A 21475-nucleotide genomic window follows, 5' to 3' on the forward strand; every position below is an offset into this window, starting at 1 on the left:
GAATGCTGTACACTGGCCAAACAACGCTGGTCAATGCATTCCTATTAGAAAAAGTTAGCTCTCTCGTAACAGCAAGCTGCCAGCTCTCCCGACTAGCAAGGACGAGCCTGCTGCAGAACCAGTGTTGATTTGCCGAATGCTATACACTGTATAGCATTCGGCCAATCAACGCTGGTTTTGAATCGAATATTTACTGCGAATAGCTAGTAGCAAATTTTTGCTGTTTATATTTGTTAATCAAATCTCAACATGAATGAAAAAGCTGTTTTTTTTGCCTTTGATTTTAGTCCACTTTTAGGCTCCTTGCAGATGACTGTGTAATAGTCAGTAGTTTGGAGGCTGACAGCCCAGGCCGCAAAACTCAGCACGGGTCCTATTCCTGTCCAGTTTTGTAGCTGTGCCTCCATGACTCCTATTCATTGAATAAGTAGGACTGTGTAAGCATGACAGGAGCATGGGTGTCAAACAGATGTCACTTGTGTGCGCTCCAAGTATCGGCCATATCGTTCAGTCATGGCCAGCGCTGGGCACACGGTTGTGTGCAATTAGCCTTAGGGGGCGTTCACACTACCGTCGGTGCCCGACAGGTAGTGTCCGCTCCTAGTGTCCGCTCAAAATCTGGCACGGACATTAGGAGTGGACACTAGCTGTGTCCGTGACACCTGTCATTTATTTAAATGGGCATCGGGTGCGTTCTTTTGCACTCCGTGCCTGTCCTTCCCTGTCCGCAAGTGAAGATGTCCGACTTCTCAAGCGGACAGAAAAACCCTGCATGCAAATCAGAGGACCAACGGGTCATATATATGTGGATCAGGGGAGACCGTCCCTCTGGAGAGGATAACAGCTGGTAAATGTCTGAAATCAGACCTTTAGTAGAGGTTCCCGCATGGCACAGCCTCTTAAAACCATTGCGGACGGAGATCCGCAGGCCCCTAAACATAGCACATAGAAAATGTGCAATCTGTTGATAGTGGAACCACTCTGAACCAGGGATGCCCAGGGAAGAGATGAACCCCTCTGAATCTTATTAGAGAGGTATTCTTATGTAATACCCCTCTGAGCATAATCATGAAGTTTATTGGCGCTGTGATCCAGATGTTTACCATTGCACCAAAAGAGCCACACCAGACACTTACACAACAAATACACAAAGCCATGAATAAAGTTTACATTTCACCCATGTTTGTCACAAACTTACATGTAGATAAGATAAGATAATCCTTTAATAGTCCCACAGTGGGGAAATTTCAGTATGTTACAGCAGCATAGTAATACAGATACAGGATAATACACAGTAATATATTACAGAAGTAGACACACATATGCTGAGAAGAGAAAATATACTAGGAGTCCATAGCAGCAAGGAAGAGAAGAAAGAAAGAAGGAAGACTTCATAGACATTTAGTTTTCTGTGCAGGGTGATCTTCGCTTGGTCTTATGTAGATTATGTAGCCTGAACGCGGTTGGAAGGAAGGACCTGCGATAGCGCTCCTTGGGGTGAAGCAGACGGTCATTTACTGTGCTGCCAAGTGCCATCAAGGTCCCATACATGGGGTGGGATTTGTTCTCCCACATTGAGGTCACCACAGTATTCTTCTGTTACCCACCGTCTGTACTGGGTCCAGGGGGCTCCCCAGGACAGAGCTGGCCCTTCTGATCAGCCAGTCAAGTCTATTTCTGTCTTTGGTTGAGATATTGCTCCCCCAGCAGGCCACACTGACAAAGATGGCTGAAACAACCACAGAGTTGAAAAAGGCGCTAAGAAGTGACCCCTGGACTCTGAAGGCTCTCAGCCTTCTGAGCAGGTAGAGTCTGTTGTGACCCTTTCTGTGCAGCGCCTCCAGATGATCAGCCCAGTCTAGTTTATTATTGAGGAGCACACCCAGGTACTTATAGGTCTTGACTATCTCAATGCATGTCCCTTGGATCTCCACCGGGGTCGGAGCACTTCTCCATTTACTAAAGTCCACCACCATCTCCTTGGTCTTCCCAGCATTAATCCTGAGTTGGTTCAGCTGACACCATTCAACAAAATCCCGGTTTAAGTCTCTGTATTCCCTATCGTCACCATCAGTGATAAGGGCTACTATAGCAGAATCATCAGAGTACTTCTGTAAGTAACAGCTGGATGAGTTGTGCCTAAAGTCAGCATTGTGCAGTGAGAAGAGAAATGGTTCAAGAACTGTACCTTGTGGTGCTCCCGTACTACAGATCACAGTGTCAGACACACAGTCCCGAGCTCTCACATACTGAGGGCGGTTTGTGAGGTAGTCTAGGATCCAGTTGGACAGGTGATGTTCTACTCCACCAAGGTTCAGCTTCTCCCTCAATAGCCCTAGCTGAATGGTGTTGAACGCACTGGACAAATTAAAGAACATTATTCTCACAGTGTTCCCGGGTGTCTCCAGGTGAGAGAGAGCTCTGTGAAGAAGGTGGATGATGACGTCCTCTACCCCAATGCCCAGCCGATAGGCAAACTGGAGGGGGTCCAGAGCGAAGCACACTAGAGGGTGTAGGTGTGTCAGGAGCAGTCTCTCTAGAACCTTCATCAGGTGGGATGTCAGTGCTACAGGTTGGTAGTGATTGTAGCCCATTGGGGTGGGTTTCTTTGGTACTGGTACCCCGGATGTGGCTATTGATAACCCATTGAGACACATGTAATCTTCAGATTGTCTACTTTCAAAAAATATATAGGGTTTAGGGGGTTCAATTGCTTTCCACAGTGTGTAATTCCTACATTTTATAGGATGATAATTTTTTTTAACATTTCCAGCTTCAAAGTAGATTTTTGTTCATTCCATTTCTAGTGATTTTCTAAAGACAAGTGCATGTGGATGTAGGCCTTAGTGATATGAATAAAATCTACACAGGTTTGGTGCATATAATTTTTTGTTTGGTTTCCACTTTTAACAACTAATATACATTTATTTACAGTTTTTTTTGGAAAACATTCACATTAAATCAAAATTTCATGAAGGTGCCTGTTCGTAAGTGGCATTCTGACAAAGCTGCAGGTGTCTACTTTAAGAAAACACATAGGTATGGGGGGTAGCATTGTTTTTTTAATGTTGCAATTTAGGTTTTATTTGTCATTCTAAAAATTGCTCTAGCTACCAGAGGTATTAAATTTCTGGAGACCTCTGACAGTGAAAGGGTTAAAGGAATAAGTACTGTGAATAGCATATGCAATACCTCATTTACTATCCAAAGATAATTGAAATTATACGTGCTGTACGTTGAGCAAAAAATTTTTGGAGCTATACCCATGTCAGCACTTTTGACTTAAACACTTAAACATTGTTGGTACTCCTCTTTTAATGAAAGAAAAACCCACAATGGTCACAGAAATAACTTGAATCTGACAAAAGTAATAAATAAAAATTTCATGAAAATGAACAAATGAAAGTCAGACTTTGCTTTCCAACCATGCTTCAACAGAATTAAAAAGAATAAAATAAAACTCATGACACAGGCCTGGACAGAAATGATGGTTCCCTTAACTTAATATTTTGCTTCACAACCTTTTGAGGCAATCGTTGCAATCAAACTATTCCTATAACTGTCAGTGAGACTTCTGCACCTCTCAGCAAGTATTTTTGGCTGACTCCTCATGAGCAAACTGCTCCAGTTGTCTCGGGTTTGAAGGGTTCCTTTTCCAGACAGCATGTTTCAGCTCCTTCCAAAGATGCTCTATAGGATTTAGGCCAGGGCTCATAGAAGGCCACTTCAGAATAGTCTAATGTTTTCCCCTTAGCCATTCTTGGGTGTTTTTAGCTATGTATTTTGGGTCATTATACTGTTGCATGACCCATGACCTGCAACTGAGACCTCACTTTTGACGTGAGGCTTCTTCCCCCCAAGAGGGGTATGTGGGCGTGCAGGCTGTAGGTGAACAAGAGGGTGACGTGGGGTGCAGGGTATGTATGAAGAAGAGGGGGGAATGGGGGTACAAACTTGTGCGAGCAAGAGGGTGATGTGGAGCGGGGAACCCCTCAGTCTCCCTTCTTTCTCTCACACAGCCGACACCCCACATCACCCTCTTTGCTCACACACAGTCTACAAGTTGGGGAGTCACTGTCACAGAGTGACCGCATACCTTGGCATACAGGGCAAACATCACATCCCAGAAGGGCCTAAGAACGTTGCATTCCCACTAAACGTGGTATAGAGTACCCTTTTCAGCACCATAGCGCCAACACCAGTCAATCATAGTAGGATAAATTCTGTGGAGAAAATCAGGGCACCGATACCACCGAGACAGGATGGTGAAATTCTTTTCTTGCGCACTGCAGGGCAATGGAGGCTTATATGCAAACAGGAAGCATCTATCCCAATCGGAGGAAAGAGCACTCCTAATTTAATATTGTATTCATAGTTATACAAGCAAGCTTATATTGCAGTGACAACGTTATTAAAACTAATGCAGTATTAGTAATAGTAGTTAATATTAATTAAATGATAAGCATCTTTGGAAGCTGTGCCAGAAATAGGTTATGTGTGTATATTTATAAATGAAAAATCTTTGTATACAACCATTAACGTTTGCAATCCACAATTATTTATTTATTTGTTTGAGTTTTTTTAGTTAAAAGTTTGATATATTAGTTTATATATTATATTTCTTCTTCTCTTTCAGACATATATATATATATCATTTTCTTTCTTTATATTCTGATTTACCTTTACTTTCTTTGCCATTCCCACACCTTTTTATTTTCCTCTTTATTTCAGGCGTGCAATTTTCCTCTTGAACTTTATGAGGTAATTTCTATGTTATTTGTTGTGAACACAAACCGCGTCCTGTATGTGTCTTGTATAACTGTGGCATATTGTGTGCCTGATGCGTAATGTTTCTGATCTTATTATTTTCTATGATGATAATGAGTGTGAAGCCAGTTCCGTTGGTGTACTGGTGCACCCCAGGTACTCCTACATGAAGAAGCACTAAAGCCAATAAAATAAAATAAATTATACGAATATCAGATAAAAGCAGCAAAACTGGAGACGGAGAGGCTCATTGCAAGAGCATTATTGCTCTACCTATTTTATATATAAATACATCAAAACCAATACTTATTGGTTCCCACGAAGTATACTGCCCCTCAAAGTTATGTCAGTCTTCAATTTGACCCAAATTCACCAAAAGTTTTAGACTCAGTCCGAACCTGAAACTTTTGGGGTTCATCGCCCATAATTATTCTCTGAGGTCTCCTGAGACCCTATCGTATAATACGAGGCCCAGGGAATAAGGAAAAATAAACGCATGCTTTTCCTTGTCTCACCTTTCTTGGACAGTTTCATGACGTCCTGCAGCATCCAGTGTTCTCCTCAGGCCGTCACCTGACATCAAGTACCAAAGGGGTCACCGCAGAGGCCGTCATGATACTATGTGCGCCTTAGATAACCAATAAAGCCCAATCACAGTTCTCAGCAGTGACCCTGAAGTGTGTGATGTCAGATGCAGACCAGAAGAGGCCTGAAAAGGACTCTGGGGGACCGCTGGATGCTCAGGAGAGGTGAATATAACTGTTGTTTTTACTTATGTGCACTGGTGCAACACAAATAGTGGCAAAGATTTTACTCACCGATCCCTGTTTTGCCACATCTGGCCTCTGCTTCCGCTTCCAGGGCACAAACAATGAAGAACACTGCAGTGCCCTCTGGAGGAAGAAGCAATAGAGGCTGCTATCTGTTGCAATAAAGCAATAGGTAGAGGGCAATTGAAAAAAAATACCACACCTTAGTTTGTATCTAGAGGTGTCATCTGCAGTTATCACCTTAGGTCATCTCATGGCAGTTGTGACCCTAACTACACTTGCCCTTAGTTCATTTGGAGGTCCAGATCAATAGAAAGGAGGCTATTTGCAGTGTATGATAAGAATAACATGGCTGAAATACACTTGAAATTCATTGGAGAACTGGGCCTAGAGATAGACCTTACACTACAATGCCTCGTCTATATAAAGATGTCACCATGTACAGTAGCTGGCAGATGGGCATATTATATACAGAATAGCAGTAATGCTGTTGGTGCTAGCAGAGTGCTATTGCAATTTTTTGTGGGGAAAAACAAGGCAAAGAATGCAGAAAGGACAGAAGTGGATTGCAGTGCAGGATTTTACAGGGAGTCAAAAGCTGTTAAAATGCATATAACAATAATTATTAATGTCACAAATGCTGCCATAAAGAGATGTTTAACAGTTTTTTGACTCTTTAAAAATACAGCCAGGTACAGGAGGAAGGTCACTGCAATACAAATAGCTAGCAGAGAATGTGGCACTCCCACAAAATACAAAGAACACAATATACATTTATAAATGTTAAGTTATAAAACATTTAGTACAAAATCAATCTAATAAATATAGAGTCTTGCCCACATAAATTTGCTATAGAAATACATACCGTCAATTAAAATAAATTGGTATTAATTAATTGTAATAAGCTTTGATATAGTTACTGCAGTGCCCCATGTCATTGACTATGCACTGCTAATGCCACTAGAGGGCATGTTAGCTCCACTATTTTATTTTGTTCTATCTACATTCTTCAGTAGCAAACCATAAAATTCAACATTTAAACCTTACACTTAGAGATTATATGCTTGTACCATTGATTTATCCTATACCATTTACAATAATGTTGGTAATTGATATTTACAATGCAGTTATATTATAGCAATGTCAAAAGTAAAATAATATTTTGCAATGCTGCTAAATTTCTTGGAGTTACATTATCTACGTAAAACAATATTTTTACAAACTGTTACATCGCAGCTATCATAGATTTTGCTGAAATGTTATTTGCAAGCTTTTCCAGTCTCTGCAAATATAAACATATTAGAACAAATGTTTACACGAGTATGTAGCATTAAATGAATATTTTGTTAATTATAAGTTAATAATTTGCACAATTGCAGCCATAACCCCAAAATACATAAAACATACAAATGTAAGTGTCACAGATAGTGTTCAGGGTTTGATACAACAGAATTAGAAAACCTTGTACACCTACAAATACTGTACATAACATCTAATGCTGAATGTTTAGCACTAGAGATGAGCGATTACTATTAGAAATGGCAGTTTCGAATAGCACGCTTAACCCCTGCGTGCCGGCTGCGTCCATTCATTCCTATGTGTGCGTGCTATTTGAAACTGCTGTTTCTAATAGTACTGGCTCATCTCTATTTAGCACTCTTATCCCACCACATATATTACCCAATCTATTTCTAACATCTCAGAACTTGAGATGAGAAAACCAGTTTGTAATGAACCAGGTTAAGCAGAATTTTCTAAAATTCCCAAACACACTCAAAACTTTTTTAGGATCAATTCACAGGAAACTGTTAAAGTGGTGGCTATCATGTGAGAGCATAAAAACCAAAACTTGCATGACCTCAGGATTCTCCATAATATCTTGCATGATAGTGGCAGTCAACTCTGAGGGCCTATAGGACACAGATAACTAATGACTCATAGTCATTATAAAAAGCTCAGTTATCCATATTGTGGGGAGAGATTAAAGCGGACCTTTCAACAACTTCACTAATTTAAGTTCTTAGCATCTGTAAGGCCGGGGCTTTACATTACATAAACACCTTAATAGTCACTGCTCCACTGAATTCAGCATAGTTGGATTTTTTTCTCAAGCCTCTACCATTCCCGAGCAACAAGAGCAAATAGTTTTGATGTCAGATGTGCTATTTAACCCTTTAGCAACCCAGGACGTAATTGTAAATACTCGCTGTCACGTCTTAATGACAGAGGATGTACTATTGCATCCTTGGTCGCCTGTCTAACAGCTAACACCTTGATCCATAAATCACTTAGCTCGCATAGGGGTTTATGGGCTGGATTTTGACGTGGAATCTGTGTCAGAATCCAGCTCCAAAAAACTCCTTCCATTGACTTCAATGGGAGCCATTCACTTCTTCTGCTAGCGGTTTTGTGCCACTGGCAGAAAAAAAGAAGCGACCTGCCCTTTCTTGCCGCGGATTCTGCGGCAGAACCTATACAATGAAACTAAAATATTATTTAACCTGCAAGATCAATGTTGTTAAACAAAACTAAAGGCAAAAAATATGCTGGAAGTAATGATTTTTTGCCTTCTGGTCTCATAATACATGGTTTAAAAAGTGATCAAAAAGTCATATGTACTCCAAAGTAGTACCAATAAAAAGCACAGCTCACCCTGCAAAAAATAAGCCCTGATACATAAAAATGTTATGCCTTTCAAAAGATGGCAAAATAGTAACAGATAAAAAAAACTATGAGGCTGCAAGGGGCCAATGGAAAAAAGCAATCCCCCATTATAATCAGACCTGTGTGTCTCCTGTGACTGATAAAAATTAATAGAGTTGAGAGAACTAGTTTGGATCAAATGAAAATTTACCTGAATTTTCAAAACTTTTAAACCCAGACCCCAGATAAGGCCCAGTGGAGATGCAACAGCATAAGAAATTGTTACGCTGAGTCCCAATCTTGTGAGGCATGCCAACTTGATGATGCTATAGAATCTGTAGACAATATACTAAAGTTATGTTCTTGAAACCTATAGTGTTTTTCAGGAACACTTTTCTGTAGAACAGTGAACCATTTATCAATAGTTCAGTGATTAGATTATTTCTCTTCATTTTTGGTGGTTCTTTGGTTCTCCAGTTTCACATCTTTTGAAATTCTTCCTAAAAGCATAGCAGTTATGACAAGGCTGACAATTTAATCTCCATGGACAAAATATATTATCTCTTTAAGTCAACTACGGTTGCTATGCAACTACCAGCCTGCGGCGTGGAAACGGATTCTAGATACAGTGTGGAGAAGATAAAATAAATATACAATACATTGTTATGCAAGCCCGTAGTTGCCATTTAATGCCTAATAATCAGCACCTGAATCTCTAGTTAAATGTGCAACCTCTCAGCTTCAGGTTTTATAAGAAAAGGTCTATTCAAACCTGTTAAATAAGTTTTCCATTAGCTAAGCAACCTTCTTGAAGGAGCACCAGTGCCAGGATCATTCTGCAAATGGATCATGGAAGCAACTAAACCAGAGATCTGAAAATAAACCTTAAGGCTGCTGTTTCCACACCATTGTCCTGCTACAGCTATCATACTATAGGAGTTGTTTATGGCACACTATTTCAGGTTAATGCTTGTTGAAAGGAGGTGCTGTCAGGATATGTCTCCCAATCATCACTGCAAAAACTGTAAGAAACAAACTGCAAACATCACCAGTCACAGGAGGCAGAGCCTGACTGCTTCTAATGCCACACTAAGTGGCAACTATGGTCAAAATGGGTAAAGAAAAGTGTGGTGACCTTCCTGGAACGTAGAGAGTGAAGAGACGACAAGGCTATTTGCAACACTTCTTGAAGAAGAAAAGCTTTCACTCACCAACCGAAGCACAAAAAGTGGTGCCAAATTCTAGACATGAGAAGAATCAGATTGGTGGTCCCAGTGCAAAGGTTTCATAAGTGCCCCCCCTCCCCATCACCACTACTTAGAAATACCTGACTTGCAATCGATAACGCCCACTTAGTGGCTCTCACATAGTATAATCTTTCCCTAGTGGCCCTATACCATATAATATCTCCCTCCAGCTACCCCTACATTTTATTGTCCCTCTCCAGCATAATGTTTCTCTCCAAGTGCAGCCACAATATAATATCCCCCTCTAGCTATAACTAAAGTTTAATGTGCCTGCCAATCTGCTCACACAGCATAATATCTCAGTCCATCTTCCCCACAACATGATATCTCCCTCCAAGTGCATCCATAGTATAATGTCCCTCTCCAGCTATCCCCACAGTTTAAAGTCCCCCTCCAGTTTTTCACTGCATGATTTCCCCCATCAGCTGCTCCATGGTTTAAAGTCCCTTTTATTTTCATAAGATCATCACAGTTGAACATATATAGAGTCATGTCCGTATAACATCTTTTAACCTAAACACACCAGAGCCCACTCCTTCACCCTAATAGAAGGCAAATCAAATGCTAGACTTCCTTAAAAGCCTTGTCTACTGAACTTAAACACGAATGAGGCAGAGAATTTACAGGCACCCATCTCAATTGCAGAAATTACAAAAATAGTCAACAAATTGCCAGTGGGGAAAAGCCTAGGGCCTGATGGATTTCCCCTTATATACTACAAGAAGCTACAGACCCATCTTGCTGCTACCTTGATTTGTATATTTGTCCAAAATATTAGCACATAGGCTGCTGAACCTGGTTCCTAATTTAGTCCATGATGAATAAGGGCTCGTTCACATCTGCGTTGTAGGGTCCTTATTGCAGGTTTCCGTTTCCTGCATAAAACAGATGCAGGAGACGGAAGCCTGCAGGAGACTTTCTCACCCATTCATTTGAATGGGTGAGAAAGCTGTCCGGCCGTGCGCGGCAGTGAGCGTTTTGCGCTCTCCGCCGCGAAACCGGGTTTTATAATCCGGACACAGAGTCGGACATGCACTACTCTGTGTCCGGATAAAAAAATCCGGTTTCGCGGCGGAGAGCATAAAACGCTCACTGCCGCGCACGGCCGGACCCGGTCTATGGTTTCCGTCTTCTGCCATACAGAAGACGGAAACCATAGTACGGAGACCCTGAACGCAGGTGCGAACCCAGCGTAAGCAGATTTTGTAATGACAGGAAGGGAAAAGACAACACTGACAAACTTTTATGCACAACTGCCTTAGCACAAAAACAAACAAACAGTCCCCTCTGTTTTTTCTCGAAGTAGATGCTGAAAAGGAGTTTAATAGAGTGGACTTGTTCTTTATAAAAGCCACTCTTTCTGCTTTGGGCATCCCATACTCCTTCATAAATACCATATTTCCCTTTATTCTCAACCACATGCCTGTTTAAAGGTCTATGGCACACTTTCACAGTATTTCTCTATATTAAATGGCACCCGTCAGGGTTGATTCCTATCACCCACCCTCTTCATCCTCATCCTAGAAACTTTGCTGATGTGGTCCATCAAATCCCAATCATTCAAGACTTTAAGATAGTAAAGCACAAACTTCACTCTGTAGCCTTTGCAGATGAGGTTCTAATGACCTTAGGCTGGGTCCACACAGGCTTTTCTGGACCGGATTTTGACGTGGAATCCGCCTCAGAATCCAGGAGCCTTTCACTTCCTTTTTCTGTGAGAGGTTTCTTCTATTTTAAATTGTTACTGACTTCATATCTCCAATCTTGGGAGACTGATTTAAACATCTCGCTACCTGAGGAAGATAAAAAGTCTATTCTGTGCAATTCACAAGTATTCTACACTTTGGTGAGCCTCCAAGAATCACATTATAAGCTACTGTCCAGATGGTACAAATCTCTGGATTGGTTTCATGCCTACAAGCTCAGACTCGAATTTATGTTGACAATATCACAAGCAAAGAGGTTCCTTGGCTCATATTTGCTAGTACTGCTGAAGCATAGAACAGTTCTGGAAATAAGTCTAACAGCAGATAAGAAATAGTTACAGTAGGTATGGAAAGTATTCAGACCCCTTTAAATGTTTCACTCTTTGTTTCATTGCAGTCATTTGCTAAAATCAAAAAAAGATCATTTTATTTCTCATTAATATACACTCAGCACCCCATGAAAAAAAAACCCCAAAACATGTATGTAGAGATGAGTGTACAGCGTTCTATCAAGTAGAAATCATGCTGTTCGCCATGTTCGATTTGATACGAACACTGCTTGGCAAATGCACTTAAAATTCGATTCCCTCCCACCTTCCTTGGTGCTTTTTCTGCACCAATAACAGCCCAGGGGAGGTGGGACAGGAACTACGACAATGAAGGCCATGAAAAAAAACAGGAAAAAGAGGGGCCACATGGTGGCTCAGTGGTTAGCACTGTAGCCTTGCAGCGCTGGAGTCCTGGTGTTCAAATCCCACCAAGGGCAAAAAAACATCTGCAAGGAGTTTGTATGTTCTCCCCATGTTTGCATGGATTTCCATCCCGTATTCCAAAAAAAAAAGACATACTGATAGGGAAAAAATGTACATTGTGAGCTCTATGTGGGGCTCACAATCTACATTAAAAAAAAAAATAAATAAATAAAAAAAAAAACTAGGAAAAAGCCATTGGCTGCTGAGGACATGTGACCTCTGATTCAAAAGAACAGGTGGCATCATCTCCGATTCATTTGCGATTTGCACTTAGAGAGAGACATTTGCTTAGGGCTACATAGGTTTTAGATTCTGCTAGGCAGGAAATCAAAAGAAGAAGAAGAACAACAGCTCTTTTAAGAGCTACACTGCAGGGAGACGCTCAATCCAGCTTTGTGTAGCCACAAACGCCAAAGTGGGATACACAGCAATTAAGCCAGGCTATATCAACCCAGCTTTCCACAGTGTGGAATAAACTAAGTGGGATACACTGAAATTGTCAGCCTATATACCCTATATACACTTAATCCAGGTTTAAACAGTGTGTACCCCCCAAAACTAAGTGGGATACACTTAAATTGTCAGGCTATATACCCTACATATGCTTAATCCAGGTTTCAACAATGTGTACTCCATCAAAACTTAGTGGGATACTCTGAAATTGTCAGCCTATATACCCTATATATGCTTAATCCAGGTTTCAACAGTGTGTACCCCCAAAAAACTAAGTGGGATGCACTTAAATTGTCTGCCTATATACCCTATATACGCTTAATCCAGGTTGTAATGGTGTGTACCCCACCAAAACTAAGTAGGATACACTTAAATTGTCGGCCTATATACCCTATATATGCTTAATACAGGTTTCAACAGTGTGTACACCACTAAAACTAAGTGGATATACTGAAATTGTTAGCCTATATACCCTATATACACTTAATCCAGGTTGTAACAATGTGTACCCCCAAAAACTTAAGTGGGATACACTGAAATTGTCAGCCTATATACCCTACATACGCTTAATCCAGGTTGTAACGGTGTGTACCCCACCAAAACTAAGTGACAATGTGTACCCCCCAAAACTTAAGTGGGATAAACTGAAATTGTCAGCCTATATACCCTATATACGCATAATCCAGGTTTCACCAGTGTGTACCCCACCAAAACTTAAGTGGGATTCACTGAAATTGTCAGCCTATATACGCTTAATCCAGGTTTTAACAGTGTGTACCCCCAAAAACTAAGTGGGATACACTTAAATTGTCGGCCTATATACCCTATATATGCTTAATACAGGTTTCAACAGTGTGTACACCACTAAAACTATGTGGATACACTGAAATTGTCAGCCTATATACCCTATATACGCTTAATCTAGGTTTCAAAAGTGTGTACCCCCCAAAACTAAGTGGGATACACTTAAATTGTCCGCCTATATACCCTATATACGCTTAATAAAGGTTTCAACAGTGTGTACCCCCAAAAAACTAAGTGGGATGCACTTAAATTGTCAGCCTATATACCCTATATACACTTAATCCAGGTTTAAACAGTGTGTACCCTCCAAAACTAAGTGGGATACACTTAAATTGTCAGGCTATATGCCCTATATACGCTTAATCCAGGTTTCAACAGTGTGTGCCCCCCAAAAACTAAGTGGGATACACTTAAATTGTCAGCATATGTACCCTATATACGCTTAATCCAGGTTGTAACGGTGTGTACCCCACCAAAACTAAGTGGGATACACTGAAATTGTCAGCCTATATACCCTATATACGCATAATCCAGGTTTCAAGGGTATGTACCCCACCAAAACTTAAGTGGGATACACTGAAATTGTCAGCCTACATACCCTATATACGCTTAATCCATGTTTAAATAGTGTGTACCCAACCAAAACTAAGTGGGATACACTGAAATTGTCAGGCTATGTACGCTCAACCCAGCTTTCCATGCTGTGTACCCCCAAAACCTAACTGGGATACACAGCAATTGTCAGGCTATGTATGCTCACCCCAAAGGCCACAGGTCCAACTTCTACACCCAATACGTGTAAGGTGAAGAGGGATCAGAAAGGACAGGGCTGTGGTTGGTCAGGTACTCGCGCAACATGTGCCTATACTTTTCCCTCCTGATGACACTAGGACCCTTAGTGGCAGTAGTTTGGGAAAGGGGGGGTAGGGTGCATTAACGGGCACCAGACCTTGGAGAGTGTTCCCCTGCTGGTTGTGGACCGGATGGCAGTTGTTAGCCTCATGGGGGAATTCTCCTCTCTGCCGCCCGTGATGGTTTACGGAAACATTTCCATCATATTCTGCACCAGTTGCTTGTGCCAATCTTTTTTTTTTTCCTCTCTGCTACCAGAACGAAGGACCAGATTGTTTACTTATACTGGGGGTCGAGGATTGCAAAAATCCAGTATTGTTTGCTCTCCATGATGTGAAGTATGCCTTTGTCTCTTGAAAAGCAACCCAATATGAAGTCAGCCATGTGTGCCAGTGTTACTTGGCATGACTTTGCTGTCCCCAACTGTAAGGGTCACTCTCCAATTCCTCCATTTTACACTCCCCTTTACACCATCCAATGGGAGCAATGGGATACACTGAACTTCACCCTCAAGCCTTGGGTGGGACAGTGTCATGAAATGCCACTTCATCCCCCTCATCTTCCTCCGTCAGCCAACGGTGCGAAGATGACAGGAGTGTGTTCTGAATGTTTGCAGCCTAGCAGAGGATACTTTTCACTTAGGAAAATGACCATACTTTCACCAGTATATCAGGCACAATGATGTAGGTTTCAAAGAACCATTGCACCAACTAGTTGAAAACGTGGACCATGTGTAGACCGTGTTTGAGTCTGGCAATCTCCAGATCTGATACCAGGTTCCAGCCATTATCACATACACAAACATGCCTGATCCCAGGTGCGGCGGCGAAAACCACATTGCCGTTGCATCGAGGATGGCATCCCTAACCTCGGGGGAAGTGTGTTTTCTGTCGGCCAAGCTGATGAGCTTCAGCACGACCTGTTAAATTTTCATCTCATCAGACCAGAAACTCTTATTTCTGATTGTCTGGGAGTCCTTTGCGTGTTTTTTGGTATAATCTATGCGGGTTTTCATATGTCTTGCACTGAGGAAAGGCTTACTTCAGGCCACTCTGCCATAAAGCCTCAACTGCTAGAGGGCTGCAGTGATAGTTGACTTTGTGGAACTTTCTCCCATCTCCCTACTGCATCTCTGGAGCTCAGCCGCAGTGATCTTTGGGTTCTTATTTACCTCTCTCACCAAGGCTCTTTTCCCACAATTACTCAGTTTAGCTGGGCAGCCAGGTCTAGGAAGAGTTCTGGTCATCCCAAACTTCTTCCATTTAAGGATTTTGGTGGCCACTGTGCTCTTAGGAACTTTAGCCAGATCAGTGCCTTGCCACAATTCTGTCTCTGAGCTCCTTGGTCAGTTCCTTTGACCTCATGATTCTCATTTGCTCTGACATGCACTGTGAGCTATGAGGTCTTATATAGACAGGTGTGTGCCTTTCCTAATCAAGTCCAATCAGTTTAATTAAGCATAGCTGGACTCCAGTGAAGCAGTAGAATGATCTCAAGGAGGATCAGAAGGAAATGGACAACATGTAAGTTAAATATGAGTGTCACAGCAAAGGGTCTGAATACTTATGACCATGTGATATTTCGTTTTTTCTTTTTTAATAAATTTGCAAAAATATCTACATTTCTGTTTTTCTATGTCAAACTGGGGTGTACATTAATGAGAAATAAAATGAACTTTTTTTTTAGTTTAGCAAATGGCTGCAATGAAACAAAGACCAAATCATTTAAAGGGATTTGAATACTTTCTGTACCCACTTTATTTTAGCTACAACTCTATTATAACACGTCCAAAAAAAAACCTTTGCACCCACCTTGTAGAGGCAGTGAGAGCAACTGTACCATTTTATTGGCTCCAAATAACTCCTCCACCCATACAAGTATGGAAGCAGAAAGTGATCCAGATAGCAAGATTTGAAGAAATGATGAGATGGGTCAACAAAAGACAAAATCATTTCATGAGGGTATGTTCCCCATGGCTAAAAATATCAGGACCATACCTGAGCTACTCTACTCTTGTTCCTCAGTCCAATGCCCACTCATATGATGCATAGGCAACTCATTTACAGTCCTATGAAAAAGTTTGGGCACCCCTATTAATCTTAATCATTTTTAGTTCTAAATATTTTGGTGTTTGCAGCAGCCATTTCAGTTTGATATATCTAATAACTGATGGACACAGTAATATTTCAGGATTGAAATGAGGTTTATTGTACTAACAGAAAATGTTCAATATGCATTAAACCAAAATTTGACCGGTGCAAAAGTATGGGCACCTCAACAGAAAAGTGACAGCAGTCAGGGAAACAAGCAGTTAGGGGTTCCCTGTGCAGGTCAGTGAAGCCCTTGTCTTACTGCACAAATATATAATTTGAGCAATAGCCTATTAAAGGTTCATTCAGAAAAAGTTAATAAAAATATCTCAAATAGTCTAGGATAGTTGTGTACAGTAGTAAAAGGGTTAATTTGTAAATCTCTGGAGGACTAGTGAAGGTGTTTTTAATCCCTTAAATGGGTTTTCCCAGCTTAGACATTTATCGCATATTCCCAAGATGTGCCATAAATGTCTTACACATGTAGCCACATGTCATGTGGCTGAGCATGTGCACAGACTTTTGTAATGGAGTTTCGAGAATAGCCAAGTATGAATACTGGAATGTTTTCAAAACTTCCAAAAACGTGAATGTAGACAGCTCTGCACTCACAGCCATCTCTCCATTCACAATCACTGAACGCACTTAGTATGAATTTTAGAAATGATACCCACACATATAAGTGTTTTATGGCATATCATATGGATGTGTATGAGACGGGAAAAAACCCTTTGATCTTTGCTTCCCCTTTTACAAATTTTTAGTTCTATAGCTGTTATAATAGGAGGCAATCACTACAGGAAGACATAAATGAATATGAATATTCACCTTTTTAGCTGTGGAATTGTATAGGTAAGAAATTCCCTATAAAATTTTATTATTATTATTATTATTATTATTAAAAAAAAAAAAAAAAAAGTGCCCTCTGCTGTGGAAGCAACGTACTGAAAAAGTGATTAGATGTGTGACAGGTAGAGACAGACTGCAGCCATGATGTAAAATCATCCAGCACCTGTGGAGTTAAAGCTCTAACAAGAGACACAGGAAGTGGTCACTGACACAGCAGCGTGTGCCGGGAGGGAGACAGTGACCCAGGAGAGCAAATAGGGAAAAGGGAAGAGACACCATGTTGGTCCTGAAGCAAAGCTAGAAACTCTGGACTGTAGAACAGAACAGTGAGAACAGAAGGGAGTTTAGCTGAGCAGCTGAAGGCCAGAACTGATAGAGACATCCATCTTTTCCCAGTGATAAGTACAACTGGCAATATACAGTGATATCTGTTATGAAAGACTCATGTACTGTATGTGATAGCTGTGGAGACTGTGTGAAGAGAAGTAAAACCTTAACAACAACTGCTGTCTGGGATTGTCCCTTCGTCTAAGCTCTCTAATATCCAAGAACTCATATATACTATGTCCTACCTCGCCCCACTGTGAGACGGACATACGACATTGGTGGCCCGTACGGGGATATTTAGAGACAAGATCAGACTGCCAGCGGTGGGATTCTGGGTAAAGACTGCCACAACAATTAAAGACACAGTATCAAACAGACAGCTATGGATGTTGAGACACGGCTTAACAGCATCAGTAAGTTGCTACTTCAATTGACTTATGAGGAACTGGGTGCTGTAGCTGCACATGTGAAGGTGTCAGAAGAACAGGTCTCTAAGACATGCAACCACAGACAGCTCTTAACAGCCATCAACAAGCAGATGGATGAGCTAGGGGATAGTGAGGAGGAGGATGTCTTGTGCACATTCCTTAATGATTTAATGAAGTTCATTACCAGCTTGAGACTGGGGTGTAAAGAGACAGTGCAAGACACTGAGAGTGAGAAATCCCTCCCACAGACTGAGCTGCAGGAATTGAAAGAGCAATTGGTAGCATTAAAGAGAGCTGTGCAAGAATCAACCAAAACCCCTGAACAAGCAGCAGAACCCAGTAGAACTCTTAGCCCACCCAGGTTAGGGAAGTCAAGACAACAGACCTCTCTAGCATCACAAATCACCATCAGGAAAGATTTCAAGATCCTGGGACAGATTGGAGAACGTGAACAAAAAGAGAAACTGTCTTACACAAACCTGATGCACCAGATAGAGGCAGGGTTGCATAAAGGCTATCTGCCGGAAGAAATTATCGAGGCAGTGGTAAAAGCTATCAGCCCAGGACTGAATTTGCGGAACATGCTAGAAATGAAAAGTCACTTGACCTTACCACAACTAAAGATGGTCTTAAAGGGGCACTACAAAGAAGAAAACACCTCAGAGCTGTTCCATAGACTCATCAACATCTCTCAAGATGCCAAGGAATCTCCTCAAAGTTTCTTGTTCAGAGCCATAGAACTCAAAGACAAACTGTTGTTTGCATCCAGCAAAGTAGATGCAGAGGAAAGGTTTGATGCAGGACTAGTACAGAAGAAGTTTTTGAGATCTTTAGGAACCGGGTTAATAAGTAAAGACATAAAGTTGCAAATGAAGCAGTACCTGGAAGATCCTAACATTCCAGATGAAACCCTAATTGAGAAGATGAATGAGGCAGCTAGTTTGGAGTCTGAGAGTGAACAAAAATTAAAGAAGGGCTCTATAACTAAAATGACCAAGCTGGGCCAGCTGAAAATGAATATGCCTAGCGATCAGCCGGAAGGTAGGCGAGAAGATTCTCCTACACTTGCTGTGCACACCAAATCATCTTTGACAGAGAAAACAGCCGACACTAATTGGGAGAAAGCATTTGGGGAACTGCGAGCTGAATTGGCGGAAGTGAAAAAGTTGATTTGCGCTAAACCAGAGCCAAGACCAATCAGATCTGGAGGGGGTTTTCAGAACAGAAGACGACCTACTTGTGAAGCATGTTGAGTGTCAAATCGAAATGCCGCCTGTGTCCATTGTTGGGGGTGTGGTGAAGAAGGGCATTATGCCAGTGGATGTCCAAAGTCACGATCCCAGAGTTTAAAATACAAAAGCGTTGCTGGTGCGGAGCGGCTGGTAACCTCTAAGCAGATGAAGTCCCAAACACAAACACCACCCCTCCCCAGAACAGCTTCAGATATACAGAATTTGTATCAGTCTTATCCCCAGGTGTGTGATCGTCTTCAACAGTTACAGAAAGGCGGACAGGGGCATCAACCACTCGGAGATCAGTGTGATAGTCTGATTAGGCATCCCCAGGAACAAGGACAGTTCTCGGGTAGTGAAGACAGACTCATTAGCCTAATTGGCGAGAAGTGCTTGATTCAATGTAAGCTAAATGGACTCCTAGTGAAAGCTTTGTGGGACACAGGAGCTCAAGCCAGCATTATAAATGAAGACTGGAGAAGGAGTCATTTGCCGCAAACTTGTCTTCATCCAGTTGCAGAACTCATGGGTCCGGTAGAACTCTGTGGTCGAGCCGTGAACCAAACTGAAATTCCTTTTCTAGGTTGGGTGGAAGTGATGTTTCAGCTGAAAGCTAAGAGGAACAACGCTATTGAGTTACTCGTACCCTTTCTAGTCACAAGTGATCCAAAGGTGGCTGAAGAACCGATCCTTGGGTACAATGTGATCAATGAGGTCATTCAGCAAACTAATTCCTTCTCACCGTTAATTGATGCCATAGCCACCTCGTTTACCATATCTAGCAGGGAAGCGGAGAAGGTGGTCAGCAGGATAAAGGAAGCACAGAACACAGTGAGGTTGAAGGAAGTCAAACTCGGCTCGCGTCCAACCATCATTCCTGCAAATAGAACAGTGAGAGTGAAGTGTGGTGTACGAATGGAACCAGGAAGAAAACCACAAGAGAGACTGTTCGTACCAAAAGACTCTTCAGATCTTCCTGAGGGCATTATCCAAGGTGAGACCATATTGACTATACCTACTGGTGGTTTTGCTCGGGTGGCTGTGTTAGTGAGAAATGCGACAAAGCATGAAGTGAGGCTGAACCCCAAGACTGTGTTAGGCCATCTAGAAACCATTAAGACTGTGTATCCTGCCAATGTGAGACCAGCGCAGTTCTCTTCCATGAATTCGGTGGTACAATCCAGTAACAATGGTTGTCCAGTCGAAAGACCTGTACAAACTACACCAGAACTGTGGGATCCCCCAGTACCTCTGGAACAGCTGAGTGCTGAAGAACTGCCGATAGTGAAACAGATGCTGAGGGAAGAATGCCATGCATTCTCTAAAGATGACTCTGACATAGGCTGTATACCCTCATTGAACCTGAAGATCAATTTGAGAGCCACTACCCCAGTAACTAAAAGTTATATGTCTGTACCTAAACCATTACACCAAGAAGTGAAAGAATACCTGCAGGATCTAATCAACAGGGGATGGATCCAAAAGTCTAAATCATCCTATTCCTCCCCGATTGTATGTGTCAGGAAGAAAGATGGTACATTGAGACTCTGTTGTGACTACAGGGAACTGAATAGGAAGTCAATCCCTGACCGGCACCCAATCCCTAAAATTCAAGACATGCTGGATAACTTATCAGGAAGTACCTGGTTCTCTGTTCTTGACCAAGGGAAGGCCTATCACCAAGGTTTTGTGGAAGAGTCCAGCCGACATTTAACAGCCTTCATCACACCATGGGGACTGTATGAGTGGATCCGTATACCGTTTGGACTTAGTTCTGCTCCTGCAGAATTCCAGAGAAGTATGGAAACATGTTTAGAAGGATTAAGAGATGACATTTGCCAGCCTTACTTAGACGATACGGTGGTACACAGCAAGACCTTTGCTGAACATGTCGAACATGTGAGATCAGTACTCCAACGTTACCAGCAACATGGAGTAAAGTTGACACCAAAGAAGTGTGAACTGTTTAAGAGACAGGTTCGATTTCTGGGAAAAATCGTGTCTGGAGATGGTTATACCATGGACCCAGCAGAGATCGCTCCAGTAATGTCATTGAAAGACAAGCCTCCATCTACAGTGGGGGAGTTGAGGAAGATCTTGGGATTCCTCTCCTACTACAGAACATATATCAAGAACTTTTCCCGGATTGCAGCTCCACTGTATACCCTCTTGGGCACGCCAATCAGCTCACCCACATTATTAAATAGAAAAAAGACCAGAGGCGGGTCACAGCCGAAGGAAAGAAACACTGTTTCTGCGCAGCAACCAATCAGTTGGACTGCAGGACACCAGGAAGTACTAGAAGAACTAGTGAATTATCTTGTGAAACCGCCCATCATGGGATATCCAGATTTTAACCACCCTTTCGTCCTTCACTGTGATGCTTCTCAGGTGGGGCTTGGAGCTGCTCTGTATCAACGACAGAATGGCAAGCTAAGAGTCATTGGCTATGGTTCCAGAACACTGACAGCCGCTGAGAAAAACTATCATCTACATTCTGGGAAACTCGAGTTCCTTGCAATGAAGTGGGCGATCTGCGAACGATTTAGGGATTA

General features: G+C 41.9%; 1 protein-coding gene across 1 annotated transcript in view; it reads left to right on the forward strand.

Annotated features, from left to right (window-relative positions):
* Window positions 1–21475, forward strand: part of PRKCG (protein kinase C gamma) — a 448854-nt gene that overhangs the window by 352772 nt on the left and 74607 nt on the right. The window contains exon 9 of the mRNA XM_075276786.1: window positions 4732–4761. Coding sequence (XP_075132887.1) covers window positions 4732–4761 — 30 coding nt within the window. The remainder of the gene's footprint in view (window positions 1–4731; window positions 4762–21475) is intronic.

The sequence above is a fragment of the Leptodactylus fuscus genome, chromosome 6, assembly GCF_031893055.1.
Source record: "Leptodactylus fuscus isolate aLepFus1 chromosome 6, aLepFus1.hap2, whole genome shotgun sequence".
NCBI lineage: Eukaryota > Metazoa > Chordata > Amphibia > Anura > Leptodactylidae > Leptodactylus > Leptodactylus fuscus.